Source organism: Emydura macquarii, unplaced genomic scaffold, assembly GCF_026122565.2.
Source record: "Emydura macquarii macquarii isolate MOO-44397 ecotype Brisbane River unplaced genomic scaffold, CSIRO-AGI_Emac_v2 contig_2699, whole genome shotgun sequence".
Lineage (NCBI taxonomy): Eukaryota > Metazoa > Chordata > Testudines > Chelidae > Emydura > Emydura macquarii.
This window is the reverse complement of record NW_027132836.1, coordinates 1289388-1304854: the sequence shown is the minus strand read 5'-3', so window position 1 is coordinate 1304854 and position 15467 is coordinate 1289388. Positions and strand designations below refer to the sequence as shown.

The following is a 15467-nucleotide window of genomic DNA, read 5'->3' as shown; positions in this document are numbered from 1 at the left end:
GACACAAGTTATGTCGGCATGACACTGCTGTGGTTAGCACATCACTTGTGCGCCTGCATGCATGGCTCCTGGCGTCGGCCCTGCGCATGCTCACCAGGATTGCTTGTGTCAGTGCACAGCGCAGTGTGCCATGGGCAGGTATCCCAGGGTGCAGCCCACCACCGTCCAGCGCACTCCCTTTTGGGAAGTTTTGGCAACGCATGGTGGGGCAGAAACAAGTTGTGCAGGGGTGACTGGGATCAAGGGGTCAACTTCCCAGGGTGCAACTGTCTCCATCCCATAATGTCATCTATTCCCCATAACTTTCATGTCTTTTTAAAAAATCCCATGAACCCGCACAGCCCTCCTTGCTGTCCACCATCTCTGACCTGCCAGCTCTGCACGATTGCCATAAGCATTGCAAGCACAGGACGCATGAGCCCCCGGGATTTGCAGAGCCACAAGAAGAACCAGATCGGTGGGGAATATGATGATTTCTTGGAGGATGTATTGCTGTGCGTCATTGCAAGAACCAATTCAGGGGTGTTGGTGGCACTCACGCAGCAGCTGCAGATGGTGGAATGCCCTTTTTGGGCCCGAGAAACGAGCACTGACTGTTGGGATCACATCGTAATACAGGCTTGGGGTGATGAGCAGCGTCTGCAGAAGTTCTCGAGGGGTAAGGCCACGTTCCTGGATTTGTGTGCTGAGCTCTTCGGGGACACCAGAATGAGAGCTGCACTGACACTGGAGAAGCGAGTGGTGAGCGGACAGTGCAAACATGCAGTGCAGGATTGTCAGCAGTCTGTGGGAAATCATTTTGGGGTTGGAAAATCCACTGGGGGGGCTGCTGTCGTGCAATTGTGCAGGGACGTTAATCAACTCCTGCTGTGCAGGACGGTGGCTCTCTGGAATGTGCAGGATGTAGTGAATGGCTTTGCAGCAGTGGAGTTCCCCAGCTACAGTGGAGCAACAGTCAGCACAGGTATCCCTATTTTGGCACCAGACCATCTTGCCACAGAGTACATCAACAGGAAGGGGCCCGTTCCTTGGGATCCTCGGAGACATCCGTGGTGGTCGGGTCTCCGCCAAGAATGGCATGCAGCTCTTTGTAAAAGCGACAGGACTGCAATTCTGCACCAGGCCTTCAGATATTCCATCCCCTTGTGCTGATAAACACACCCTCGCCATGTGTTTGCAGACACTTTAAAACGGCCTGCTGAATACAACGTTCAGCTAGAAGGGCAAAGCCCATTGGGACCTGAGTGAGTAATCCAGCGCAGCAGGGGGACCCAGCGCTCTTCGCTGTGGGGAATAGGAGCAGAACTTGCTCATGTTTTTGCAGGGCTCTTGTAGAAATGAAATATGTGCTCGTGACCTCCAGGAAGACTGTTCTTTAACACATCTGCTTTAGCCAGGCGGGATGAATTAAAATATCTATAAAGCTGCATCCACAGCAACTTAAGTGCACTAATCCTTGGGAGAAAAAAGATCTGTTAACAATTGTCAGGAGTTTTTTTTACTTTCATTTCCAAGTCCTTGTTTTAACAGACTTCCCACCAGTCTTTTCCTGTAAGACTGACCTTTCTCAGCCATATAGCTGTGTGAAGAATCAAACACCTTTATCTTGGCACCAGAACTTTCCCTCCCTCCCTCATCCCCCAGGATACTATCATGTTTAGCAGGATCCCATATTTGTTCCAACATGTTGGGCATTCTTGGTGCAGCTGTTGACTTCCCGGAAATGTCTGTGATCAAGGATGAATCTGACTGAGTTTGTGTGGATATATACAATTACCCATTTCCTGTGGTGTAGGAAAGCGTGTGCATTCTCCCTGCTGCCCAAGGTAAGAATTGCCCGAAGGAGTAACGTGATATCAGTGCTGCAGGAGGAAGGACAGCCGATCCAAGTTCTGCTCCTGCGCTGTTGGAGTTCAGTGTGGAGTTTTGCCGTCGATTTCAGTGAAGCGCACGGTTGGACCCCAGGAGCTGACGTTAGTTTGGTTTCCTGTGATACGGATCTGCAGGCTAGCACCAGTGTGAAAGGCTTTGTCTACACTCGTGGGTATGCCAGCAAAACTTTGTCACTCAGGGGTGTGAAAAAACACATACCCACACCCCAGGCAATATAAGTTTTGCCAGCAAAAGCAAGAGCGTAGCCGCATTGTCAGTGGGAGAACGCTCCTGCCGACATCATAAAACCACCTAACTGAGGAGCGGCGGCGATGTGACAGTCTTGCCAAGATAACCGCCAGTGTAGACAAGGCCTTAGAGGATCTCCCTTCCCTCCTGTCTTTGCAGGCACTCTCTTCCCTTGCAAGCTGATGCCTTTTCGCCCAAAGTGACGATAGCTAACTTTCAAAGAGCAAAGCACATCGCCAATAACGACGCTGCTCATAACCAGCCTGAGATACTGCTGCCTCAGCAGAAACCACCTGTTCCGCTTTGGCTTGGTCTTTGAGACTTTAGAAACTGACACCGGGCTGGGGGAGGGGTGGCTATAATTCTGGATCTTGGACCAACAACTCAAGGGCCAAGAGGCTGGTCTCAGCTTTACATCAGAGAGGGCTGGAAGGCAGCGGGGAGCATTTCTGTCAGGACTGCATTATACCTCGTTACATTTCAGTGAGGCTGATTACGCTGCATGGAACGTAGAGGCCGCGTGAAATGAGTTTGTTTTCGTTGTGAAAGTTTCACCCAGTTTGAGTGCGGGTTGTGAAATGAGCCCGGTGCTGCTGTGTACATTGCTCAGGACGGAGCTGTGGGAAGGGAAGCTGGGTCCCTGCAAGATGGACAGTGACACTCTCCTGATAGTGTTTGTGGCTGTGGCCAAGAAGGAACTCTCCCCACCCAAGGGGGAATCTGCGTTTCCTTTCATGGCAATCACACCCAGCTCGTGAGTTGCAGTCTGCCTGAGAGCAGGGAAAGCCGCGAGTTGCATGGCGTGTTTCTGTAACACAGCGCAGGTTCTCAGCCTTCGCTCTGGGAATTCTTGCCCGCCATCACGCTGTCAGCAGCCTCTTGATGAGACCCATGGTTCTCCCTCCATAAACACTTTTCCGTCAGGCTCAGAAAGCGGCTGTGATTTGAGTCTGTGGCCGTGTGTGGGAAAGGAACTGATCACATTCCCCCTATGCTTGAAGCGTGGGGACTCAATCCTGCCAGGTGCTGAGCACCCGCCACTTCCATTAGCTTCAGTGGGAGTTGAGAGCATTCAACATCTGGTGACGGGTCCTTTCATTACCGCCACAGCCTGAGTCCCGAACAGTGAAATCAGTCTCTATACAAGTGATACCCCCAGGGCAAACTTCCTGCTTCCTCTCTTCTGTGCATGTGAAAGCAAAGGTGATATAAAGCGACATAATGCAAACTAGACAGAACAGCCTAGTTCCACTGCCCCAGCAGAGCGAAGAGCATAAATGATGCAAGTTAAATTGGTCTTAACCAATTCCTTCAGCGTGTGAATGCAGTAATTCAGGAAAAGAAGAATTGGGGCGAAAGGGGAGATGTTCTTTTTTTGCTAGTGATTACAAAGGCTGGGCAGCTGGCGTGCTAGAACCACTGCTTATTACGCTAACCCCAGTCCTCTCACAGTTACCGCCATGTGCTCGCCTGTCTGCTTGCTGGATCCACCATTCCTCTCCTAGACTGTAAGCTCTGTGGGGCAGGGACCTATCTTTTTCTTCTGTATGGACAGTGCTAGCACAGTGGGAGGCCTTCATGCTATGGTACTACAAATAGTCATTAATGCTGCTCCGGAGGGTGTAAATCTGCACTACAAGCAACTGTTGGAGGGAACCACGTGCAGCTGGAATTTACTGTACAAGCCCATCAGGGGAGTGTTTCTGATCATCTAGTAGTCAGCTGTGGAATAATAAAATGTGAAATGATTGCCTGCAAAATGTCTTTGTAATCCATGAAATAGTGACCAGCTCTGGCTTCTCACGCCTGTGAAATGCCACTTCGATTCCAGGAGCTACCTAGATATACCATGGAAGGGGGGGGGGGAGGAGAAGGATTGTGGGAGAGCTTTATGCTGGCCGCACATGAAGGAAACAATGCTCTGTAACAGCTGGGAAGCAGGTGGGACTCAGACTGACGGTTGCCCTTTGCCTGTTCACTCTGCCCCAGCGGCGCTAGGAGAGTGGCAGCAGGGAGACAATGGCCCAGTGTGAAAAGGAAAAGGGTTAGGAGGAAAAGTCAGGAGTTGGCTCTAAATAAATCGTTTTCCCTTTAAAAGCCTTGTAACATACCTTAGTGCCCCACCTGTGCTGCTGCGCTGTTTGGCCCCGTGTTTATGTCCTGGATTCTCTTAAACACTGGCCTCGGCTGGTTTTGCTGATGGGTCCCCTCTGCCACTGCGTGTCCTTGTTAGCGAAGCGTTAGAGTGCGCAGCCGCTGTTCCCTGGGCTGCATTCCAGCTCCCCAGAGGCCAAGGGCCAGGGATGGACGGTCCCCAGCTTGGAATTGGCTGACATGGCATCAGTAAATACAAACCGTCCTTGCTTGACTGCTCTGCCTCTCTGCCTGAGCAGTGCGTCCCCTCTCTGCTCCGTGGGGATCCATAGCCCTGAGCGATTATTATTAAACTAACGTCCAGCCTGCTGCGCAGCTGCTTCCCAGCCATCAGGCCTTTGTCACATTGTACGTGTCGGCAGGCTGCATTGCTGAGGCACAGTCTGACGTTCGAGAGCATCTAAACCCAGCCCTGCGTGTGTGAACTGGGGACGCATCCAGAGCCTGTTACCAGAATTAAACGGGGGATCTTCAAACAGCTCACAGGCGGCTTTGAGGCCTTGCAGTGCCACGTGTCATCCCACTGCTGGCAGTCAATAGCCACTGAACTGTACGATTTAGAACGGCAGCAGTGGCACCCTTCCTCCCGGACGCTGTGTAGGGCTGCTGTGCACAGCACATCCAGAGCCCAGTGAACTCAGTGGCAAGACAAGACTCCCCTGGATTTCTGTGGGCTGTGGATCTTAGCTGCCATATTCCATCCCAGGGGTGGCTGGACAGTTCCTGTACGTAACGTGTGTAGCACCATTCACCCACGGATGTGAAAGTACTTCACAAACTGTAAGTGTGGCAGGAACCATCCCTGTGCGGTAGGTAAGGATTTGTACCTGTCTCACCGAGCAGTGACCAGAACCACCAACGTTGTAATGATGCGTCCCCAAGTTCACGCAGTGAATCAGTGGCAGAGCCGAGGACTGCGCTCTGGAGTCCTGACTCCTAGCTTTCCTGCTCTAAGCACCAGACTGCTCTCCCCGCGCACGGTCAGAAATAGAACCCCGGAGTTGGGACCCCCAGGCTCTCGAGTGCCCTCCCGCACGCCGACAGCCAAGGTGCTGCAGAAACACGACAGGCTTTGTTTCACCCCAGAATGACAGGCTTTAATCCAAACTCTTGGCTCATCAGTTCCCCAGCACCCTTCCCATTTGGTTATCGCTGTGCCTGAGCCATCCCTTTGTTCTCCCTCTGCTGCAGGCATCCCCACGCTCATCGTCCTGGACGCCAAGGGAGATGTGATCACGCGGCAGGGGCGGGTGGAAGTGCTGAACGACACTGAATGCCGAGAGTTCCCCTGGCATCCCAAGCCTGTGCTGGAGCTGACGGACTCGAACGCTGTGCAGCTGAATGAAGGCCCGTGCCTCGTTCTCTTTGTCGGTATGGAGCGCTGGTCATTTCAATGCAGCCTTTTTTTTACTGATGTTCTCCTGTGCACTGGCTTTATACGGATATAGTCAGTCTCACGCACACAGATCTTGGGGAGCGAGCACTGCCCGAAAGCAGAGGGAGGGCTGTTGTGTGGGTCATCCCACAGCCTTGTCGACAGCAGGGAATGTCATTGTTACAACTTGGAGAAGCTGTGTGTAGTGGGCCATGTTTCTGTGTTCAAGGACAGAGTGAGCTGCCTGCAGGGTCACCTCCTGCCTGTTGCATGGCAGCTGGGCAGTGTGTTACACTGAGTGTGGCAGTGACAGTCACCAAGAGGTGTGTCCGGGGGAGTTTACAGTGGGGGAGGAGAGGAAGGGTCAGTTTTTTCCTCCTTTTCTTGATGCTGCAAGTCCCCTGCCTTGAGATCTTTTCACCTAGCTGCTGCTCCAGGACGTGTTGTGTCTCTCGCTTCCAGCCAAGCGTTCGTACTTCATTTGTGGTTGCTGTTGGATGGATGATTTCCTCTCTCTCTACGGCACCTCTGCCAAATCAAATCTAGTTTCATAGAGACTCGCAAGAGGGAAAGTGACCGAGCAGCCGTTCCAAGGGGGGATGGCAGTGAGAGAGGGGAGAGGCAGCATCAGATCAGTGTGCTCTCGGGTCTCCAAAACATCCAGATGCTTTTCAAATGGCTGAGCAGGGTCTTTGTCCCTGTGTTTCTGGACTGGTGTCAGGGGGAGCAAACGCTGAAATGCTTTGGGAGCAGGAGCGGCGCCGCTGTTAGGATTTATTTCCCAGTCCCACATGAAAGTACGTTTCAGCTGCTCCCTAATTGCTACAAGGCTGCGCTGGCTTTGAAGTTGCTGCCGTGCGTTCTGGCTTCTGTTTTTTCCATGGACGAAAGCCTCCCGTAACACGGTGTCTTTGGATCTGTTTGATCGTAACCTCCCTCTTGTGTTGCTTTTTTCTCTCCTGCTGCCTGTGCCCCGCAGATTCGGAGGATGACGGGGAGTCGGAGGCAGCTAAACAATTGATTCAGCCGATAGCAGAAAAAATCATTGCCAAGTACAAAGCCAAAGACGAGGAGGCGCCGCTGCTGTTCTTTGTGGCAGGAGAGGTAAGAGGGAAAGGAACTTCCTTGGCTTTATTTCTTCTGCTTTTTAAATTAAGGGCCAAATTATGCAGCTCTTAGGCCTGTAATTGCTGTTGAGGCTGGGAGTTTTGTGTGGGGCAGGGCTGGAGGGGCAGGCTTTTCATCAGCGCCACAAGCATCTGCTTCTGTCCAAAAAGTCATTTTGGGGGCTTCCTGTGTGTCGTGAAAAGTGGGCTGACTTCCCATCCCCCCACAAGCCCCTGCCCCCCCGATGAGTTCCATGTGCTTCACAGATGTGACTGTAGTACCTAGCCCCGTTGTACAGGTGAGTAAACTGGGGCACAGAAATGCTGTACCCCATGGAAGATCACAGAGCGAGCCTGGTCTAGAGGCCAGGAATCTTGGCTCCCAGCACCCCGCCTCTAACCACTAGACGCTGTTTTTTTAGCAAACAGATCAAAATAGTGTTTTGGGAACACACACTCCCCAGCTTCAGGCCTCTTGTCTGATAAAACCCAAACAAGTTTCCGAGCAGCATCCAATCTGTGCCGCTCCTCGCATTCTTGAAATGCTTGGCCCTGATGTGAAGTGGGGGTTGGCAACATGGCACCGCAGGAGTTGTTGGCTTTAAACGCCTCTCGTGCCTTCTGGTGTCAGTTTTCTCGCTGACTTTCCTATCCGCTGAGGCATGTGGTAACACAACAGGGCCTGGGACTGACTTCATGAACAGGTTGCTTGTCTGAGGGTGATACCTGGGAGCAGGGTGGAGATTTGAGGATAGAACCAAGGTTTTCTAGGTTCTGAGGCTGGCATTTAACTGCCTTGAGACCCTCAGTGCGAGACTCGGACTGACTTGTCCGTTCCCGACTTCCAAGCCACAGGCCGCTGTAGAATAGTCTCCCAAGCCCAGAGACCTTTCCCTGGAGACACGATGGATGGGACAGAGCTCTAGAAAATAGGCCGTGGGGGCCAGTCTTACTGTGCTTTTCAGCAAAGGGGCCTGGCTGGGACCTGACAGAAACTCTCCATTTCTGGTTTATACAGGCAGCTACTGCCTTTGCCTTCGCAGTCAGTGTGCACTCGCCCTCCGTCTGGGGGGTGGGGGCTAGAGTGTGCCACCCCTGTGAGGAGCAGAGACCACTGTGCTGAGGGTTCAGAGGCTAAGAATCTAGAGCCAGCATCTCAATGACTGGACAAAAGGTGTAAGATTTACACATCTCCTTTGACGGGGAGGGTGTGTTTGAATCTCAGAGCGCTGTCACGTGGCCGTAGGGCTCCCCCCGACTGTGCTGCTCTGGGGACTCAGTGCCCTGAGGGGAGATGCCCAGGGAGCTGATGCTTTAACCAGGAAAAGAAGCTGAGTGGCACTTGTTAATTGCGCTCTCTGTTGGCACCACCCGCAGCCACTCAGGAAATGTACAGCTCAGGCTGGCGATGCACAGGGCGGGTGGAGGGTGGGGGTGAAATGCACAGCTGAGCACAGAGCCAAACTGCCCCACTTCTGCTGAACGCGCCCCTTTAATGAAGTTTGCTCGCCTGGCCTCTAATTGGAGGCATTCCTGCGTGAGATTTATCGAGAGCTCCCAAGCGGAGCCGACAGCCCTGTGATGGATGTGTCTCTGCGGGCCAGCTTCTGTCTGTCTGGAGAAGGAGCAGTCAGCATGCTGCTGGTGTCCTGGAGGAAAGCGCTGCCTCTCAAGCCCGGAGCCACAGGGATGGGTGGGTCTCGTGTCCAGAGGTGCCCCGGCCGTTCAGAGGCGTTGCGGGCGGTGCCTCTGGCTGGCGGAGCCCACGTGCGCTGGCAGCCTGCTGAGAGCTGTATCACCTGCCAGGACAGCTGCGCTGGCAGCAGGAAGGAGGAATTCTCTTGGTCTGTGCTTTCGGAATAAAGTAGATCAGTGTCGTGTCATCTGTGCATTGCGCTCCCCCCAGCCCCGCTGGGTGCGAGAGGTCCTGAGATCACATCTCAGGGTTTCCCTTTACGCCCTCCCCACAGCTCCACACTGCAGGTGAGCAGCAGTGCTCTGGCTGAGGTTGGTCAAGAGGTCGCTGCAGGGCCCTCCCTCTTCCTGCCCTGGGGACTGAGCTGGCTGCCTTAGACGTTCTGTCATGGCCCTGGAAGCGAGCAGGCGACGGGACTCCAGGAGATTAGTGTCTCTCCAGCCTTCCGTTGGCTCCTGGCTCTGAGCTGGGTGACTCCTCGGCTCTGTCTCATTCCTGCACCAGGACTGGCACTGAAGGAGAATGAGTTGGACGTCACTGGCTCACCGCTTGAATGTTAGAAACTGGCCACCTGGGTTGGATCTAAAAAGAACGGACCTGAACCTTCCCCAGAGACTGACAGGACCCCGAAAAGGCTGGGAAAAAACAGGCTCCTTTTCCTGACTCCACTTGTATTTCGCTGCCTGGCACCTTTGTGGGCATGTCTAGAAGAGGAAGAGGCTAAATGCAGCCGCAGAGGCAGGACCCCCAGAGCTCCTAGGGAGTCTGCGCATGAGGCTGGCAGCTGAATTTTCGGCTGCTGGACGGAGCTTTGCTGGTTGCTCTTTCCAATACCGGAATATTCCTCTGTGTTTACTGCACCGGCAGGAGGCTTGGCAGGGCAGGAAAAGAGATGAACAAATGCAAACCAGCATTTCACGTCAGTCCTTGCTGGCTGCCGGGTACGTCTGCCCCCAGCCAATAAGTCCTTCATTCAGAGTGGTGTGCAGAGGTGCTGCTTTAAGGGGGGGTCAGGGGATCGTTCCCTGGTGCGTTGGCAGCTGACCAACTATTTGCTGCGGTGCCAGCACTAACTGCCCATAATCCGCTCCACTCTGGACCGTGGGTGCGCCAGGCCAGCCGTTATATAACAGTCTCTACTGCAGATACTCTGTTATGGAGCCGCCCTGCGCTGTCTGTGCAGAGGAGAAAGTGAATTCCAGGATGGATTGGGAGTTCCAGTGGAGGAGAAACTAATAGTTTCCGAGTGAGACGAGGGTTCTTTCTAAACTCTTTGAAATCTGCTGCCTCAAATCCACCACTTGCTAGGGTCAGTGTAGGAAATGGGCTTTTGCTTTAGACAGAGGCACCAGGAGCTGACTCCAGTCTGGGTGTGAGAGAGTGCAGCTAGCTCCGTGTCGCCAGCAATGCATTCCCCAGGTACACGGATGGATGCAGCAGGCTCCAAGGGGAGAGCCTTCTCTGAACCGGCGGTATTGGTGGGGGCAGGGGGCGAAGAGCCCGTCTCCAGAAACTCGCCGAAGTCCGTGCCCTGCAGGAATGGCAAGCATCTGTCAAAACGGGGATAAATCCTGCCCTTGGGAACTCATGTGTAACTTCTCTGGAAGTTGCCGGGGGTGGTGCAACAAGCCTAGAGCTGGATGCTGCACCCACGCCTCCCCCCGCGCCGCCTGCATTTATTGGAAGGCTGCAGTGGTTTTGCGACAGTCAAATAAAAGGGGGGACGCTCCTGACACCTCGGATCTGGGCTGGATCTTGTGACCCAGGAGCCGCCTGCATCTTCAGGCCCAGCAGCAACCGATGCCAGGCCGAAGGACGCGCAGGTTAGCGGCGGCTAGGAAAACATGGGGATAAAGCCCTCAGTGGTTTTACAGCAAGAAAACCCCAGGGGCTGATCGGAGTCCTCCCTCCCCAGCCGCATCCACCAGAACCCTCCTCACTTACCAGGGAACAGTGCTATAAATTACCTTGCGTGGCTGGCCGCAGCTAAGTGCCACAACGCTGCCCAGGTGACACTATTTTTAAAAAAATTTTTTTTATTACCGTTGTTGAAAAATGACTCTGGAAAAAGGCCCAGTTTCAGATGCTGCACGTTCTGGGCTTGGCCACGTTCACTGGAGTGCAGAAAAAAGCATCGTACGATGGTGCTTGGAGCCAGGAGCGAGACATGAATCATCCCGGCCCTGGCTTTTTAATGCCACAACTCTGGCAGTGACAAATTGGTTTTTACTCTTTCCCCAGAGCTCTGATTTGCTTGCACACATTGACCAAAATTAAAGCAACCCCTGCTGCATTTCCCCTCTCCTCCCCCTGCAGCTCTCTGGTTGGATTCATTACAGCCTCCACATGTGTCTGGAGACATCTTGGATGAGGCTCTATTGTTCCAGGATTCTCTCCAAAACGTGGCGTGGGTTAATTGCCATTCGTTAATTTGTTGTGTGCTCGGGTCTCTTCCGCATCGGCCGTTTGCGAGCGCAGACGTCACGTCTGTGACTTGGCAGCGCGCCTTTGGCATTTCACACCCTTACCTTCGCGCTTTGCTCTTCTCTGGCACGGTGTAGCTGAAAATCACAAAGCATTTCACAAACCACAGTTCAGCCCCAGTGATGCTGGTACTGAAACCGATCTGAGGCCATTTTAGGTTTTTCTGGTTGGTGCTACGCAATACACCATGGCTGCTTAGCTCCTCCTACCCAGAGCTGGGAGAGAACTCAAATTCCCCTGCTTCCAAAGCACAGGCCCTTAGCATTTGAATTAAAGTAGAGTCTCCATTAGCTGCTAGAAGTAAAGAGCCTTTGTCACTAAATTGAGCTGTTCTGATTCCAGCCAGCCGGGCAGGTATGTACCCACATTGACCACTCATTATAGTGCTGTTCTGTTTTACAGATAAGGAAACTGAGGCACAGAGAGGTCAGGCGACTTGTCCAAGGCCACATAGTGACTCAGTGGCAGAGTGGTGAATAGAACCTGGAATCTCCTAGCTTCTCGTCCTGTGCTGTAACCAAGAGGTTATGCAAAGAGCAAGGCCCTTTGGGAAATGCCAGTTTGTATGAACTCAACCAGTTTGCTAGACTGACTTGGGCCTCCCAGCTGAGATGCATGTTGCCCTGGCTCCCTGGCGCTTGGTCCACCCAAACCCCAGCCTTGCCTCAGTGGCAGGTCAGAGTGGGCAGCAGAGGCACCATGCCCAGTAGGGAGTGAGGAAAGCGCATTCGCTGGCAAAGGCAGCAGTGCTAGTACCTGCATGACTGTTCTCCCATCCCTTGTTCTCCCCTGCGTGTGCGCGGTGTCGGGGTGGGGGCGCGGGCGCGAGGTGAGGTATATCTGCGTGTACTGGCTAGGGCTGGGTGGGTGTGTTAAGCGGAGCATTGAGAAGTGAAGAGCAAATCCCTTCCAGCCCTCACGGGTCCTGAGAGAGAGACCCGTCTGTAGCAGACAGCTGAGCGGGTGCTTTCCAAGCAGCTAAGGAAACGATGGTGGCGTGCTGAGATTGGGGTTCTGAGCTGAATCGTGTTGCCTGGGGTGGGCCATTCTCCCAGGACATGCTGGGCAGGAGCACTTGCATCCTGGAGCCCTTGGGGAGAGGGGTCTTTACCTCTCGCCCCTGCTTTCATCTCGTAGCCTGGGTGGCCTTTACTTGTTCTCTGAGCTTTCGTAGCCGCTCTCTTTGCCTTCTGGCAGGCAGCTCTGGGCACCAGAGTGCAGACAAGGCCCAGCTAGTACTCGGAGCTCGTACTGGCTGCGGGGTTCAGCTGTAACTTTCCTGCAGCCCCCAACCCTACATCTGCTGTTCCTCTTTCTGTGGGGCTTTGTACCGGAGCAGTTGGCCCCCACTCAGCTGTCTCTGCTAAGGGTGGCACGAAGCCTAAAGGAATATGGGGTGTTCTGGCTCAGCCATCCTCATTCAGTCAGGCCCCCCCCGTGCATGAAATCACTGCCGGAGCATGTCCCCCTGGGATTGTCAATACGAATACTGGAACCAAGGTGGCGCAGTTCAGGCATGGAAATGGGGTCATCTCATGCTTCGCACCTCTCAGCTAACGGCTGGAGCGCAGCCGCTGTCCTCCTTACAGAGAGGAGCAGCTTTGGGAGACTACAGGTCTGAGTGAGCAATGCTCCATCTTCATCTGAGCAGCCAGGACTCGATGGGATTTGTCGTCTCTCTGGGCTGCCCCGCTGTGTGACAGATGATGGCGTTTGTAGCGTAGGGCTAATCTACACAGACACGTTGTCCCAGTACAAGGATGGGCAAAACTCAGTTGTGCTGGAGCACGTTGCAGTGCGTGTTCACACGGCAGCACGCTGTGTCGCTACGGGCGTGGGGCACTGTGGGTATGTCTCTCAGCCTTCTGGCTTGCACAGCAGCAAACAGGGCTACCGAGCCCCAGACTTGGCCTTAATATTTGTGAGAGTCCCGTCAGAGAATGGAGGGACAGCTCCCTGCTCTGGGGACAGGACGTGGCTGACGGGAATACAGACAGGCGGGGACACGGGGGGTTGGACGAAGTGAGCTAAATAAGCTCACAAGACACGTAAGGTCATGTCCACTTAGCGACCAAGGCTCATACCCACAGGCTGCAGGTGGAAGTGAGTCTTAGACGGATCTGAGTGAGGCAAGGCTGGTGCTTGCCCTCGCAGAGGGTTTTCCAGGTGTGTGGGCAGCAGCCTGCAGGTGTTTGTGAGAGGAGACCAAGGGGAGTGTCCAGACTGACCAGAAGGGAGGAGAGGCGCAATGCTGGGGTAGACGGGCTCCCACCCACTGCCTGCTCTCCAGGGATTTAAGTTTCCTTGGGTGAGATAACGACAGTGTATGGGGGAGATAAGCATGTCTGAGCTTTTTCTGTGCTCTGTAGATTTGACTTGAGAAACCAGCCTCAGTGGCAGAGGCACTTCGCCTTCATCTTCCAACACATTGATCAGATGTGGGCAAGCGGGACATCACAGCTGGATGTTTGTCCAAATCAAGAGCTCGCTGTTAAGAATTTCACCAGAGTGCATTTTGCAAACGGCCTTTCCAGCGAGGTGTGTTTGAAGGGAACTTGCCTGCAGAGAGAGCGGTTCGCTTTGTTCTGGCTTTCGCTGTGTCAGGAAAATAGACCAGAGCATCTGAGGCTTGGGATAGAAAAGACTTGTCAGGTTGTCGTGTTCGTCCACTTCCCCACCACCGCTGCTCCGTCTCCTGCAGGATCTTCAGGACTTGCCCAGTCCTAAATTGCTCATGCAGTGAGGCTCCCACCACTTCCCTCGAGGGCTCCATTCTTCAGCTGTACAGTTTTGACATTTGAAAGCTGGCCTTTCTCCCTCCCTCCCTCCCTCTGCTCCCAGCTGTCCCCGTCTCCTTAGGACCGTCCTAGACAATCAGCCTCTCCCCCTCCTTGAGGCTTAGATGCTCCAAACACCCCTTGGGCGTCACGTAGCCAAGCTGGGCAGGTGGGTCTTTTAACCTTTCCTCCTCCATGAATCCCCGCCCCCAACCCTGATTATTATCCCTGCTCTTCTCTGAGCTCCCTTCAGTGCCGCTGGGACGGTGCGCTCGGCTGCGCCATGGCCCTGAGTGCCGGCCAGGAGCTGAAGGGCAGAGTTCGCTGAGGAGTCGGACAGGTGAAGATGAACGCCTGGCAGTGCTGCCCTGTTGAGCATCGTGTGGGACTCCCAGGTCTTCCTGAAGGGCCTCAGAAAGCAGGGCCAGTCTGTTGTGTGGGAACAACCCTCCCCGGCCCAACGGGAGCTCACAGCAGTTCAGATAATGGCAGGCAGGATCATCCGTCGCACTCCGTAATCCCAGGGGCCTCTCAGTGTTGCTGCTGGCAGCTGTGTGGGGATGCGCTGGCATGATTCCCTCCGTCACCCGCAGCTGTTCCATGTCAGCGTTGGCTATCGGTGCGAACGGATCACAAGTGCTCCTGGATTGTCGTGAGGTACCCCAGCAGGGGGGCTGCAGTCATAAAATGAGAGGCTCTCCACGGCGCGCTGATTGTGCTAGGAGGGGACCCATCAATGCTGCGGGTGTCTAATTACCCATTGCGACTCGAGATCATTTTCTCGCCTTCTGCGTGCCTGCATTGGTGAGTACTGGCAAGATTAGAGGAGCTGAGATGATGTTTCCTCACCTCCAGGGAAGTGGCAACTTTCAGCCCAGATCAGAATCTACCAAGTCCTCTCTTTTCTGTGGAGGTCTGATAGCTCCCCTTGCCCCAAGTCTGTCTACCTGGGACGGCCTGCAGCTGGGGACAGGAAATGAGGCTCCCTGCTGCGTGTGGCTTGGTGTGTGTGTGGCAGATGCCTTTCCTCTTGCCACCGACCAGAAGTTGGACAGACCAGGCTGTCCCAGCAGAGGAAGCTGCTCCCTAGGGACTTTGTCCAGTAAACAATGACTCTGGGAGCCGTGTTGTAATTTGGGATTATCTACCCCATTTTAGAACATTCCCCCACAAAGGAAAGCAGCCCCCGAATCTGCCTGCTGCGTTCTCCTCCCCCTCACTCTTGTGGGTCTCCTTAGGGACCTGCTGCGTGGCTTTTCCCACATTTGTAGAGAAGCCTGCTGGAGTGCGTCAATCCCAGCTCGGTGGTGAGGGGCATTCCATTAAGTTAGACGGAACGTGCGGACGAAAGGTGTTCGTTACTGTCCAGCATTCAACAGCGTTCAGCCAGGGCCGGGGCTGGCGTACAGAGGCCTCAGCCTGCTTAGTATCCTGGCAAAAACACTATTAACAATCTTTTTAACCTTTTATTGAAGACAGAGAAAAGAAGGCAAAACAGGAACATACGTTTGCAATGTCAAGTGTTAGGAAAGGCTTTTGTTTGAACCACATCCACTGTTCCCGCTCCCTTTCACTGGGAGAGCTTTTAGACAGCAAACCCCCCTGTTGGACCATCTCCAGATGGTCAATGAGGGTAATTGCCCTTGGGGGAGCAGCAGTAGTTAGCTGAGATGGGCTGGAGCGGATGTTGCTGTTAAGGTCTGATCCATCCCAGGCGGTGGCTGGGGTTCAGGTGGAGGCAGTGATGTCATCTG

At 53.9% G+C, this 15467-nt stretch overlaps 1 protein-coding gene across 1 annotated transcript in view; it reads left to right on the top strand.

The window, feature by feature from the left end:
• Positions 1 to 15467, top strand: part of NXN (nucleoredoxin) — an 85092-nt gene that overhangs the window by 67279 nt on the left and 2346 nt on the right. Inside the window, exons 6-7 of the mRNA XM_067565806.1 lie at positions 5467 to 5646; positions 6630 to 6754. Of these exons, the coding sequence (XP_067421907.1) occupies positions 5467 to 5646; positions 6630 to 6754 (305 nt within the window). The remainder of the gene's footprint in view (positions 1 to 5466; positions 5647 to 6629; positions 6755 to 15467) is intronic.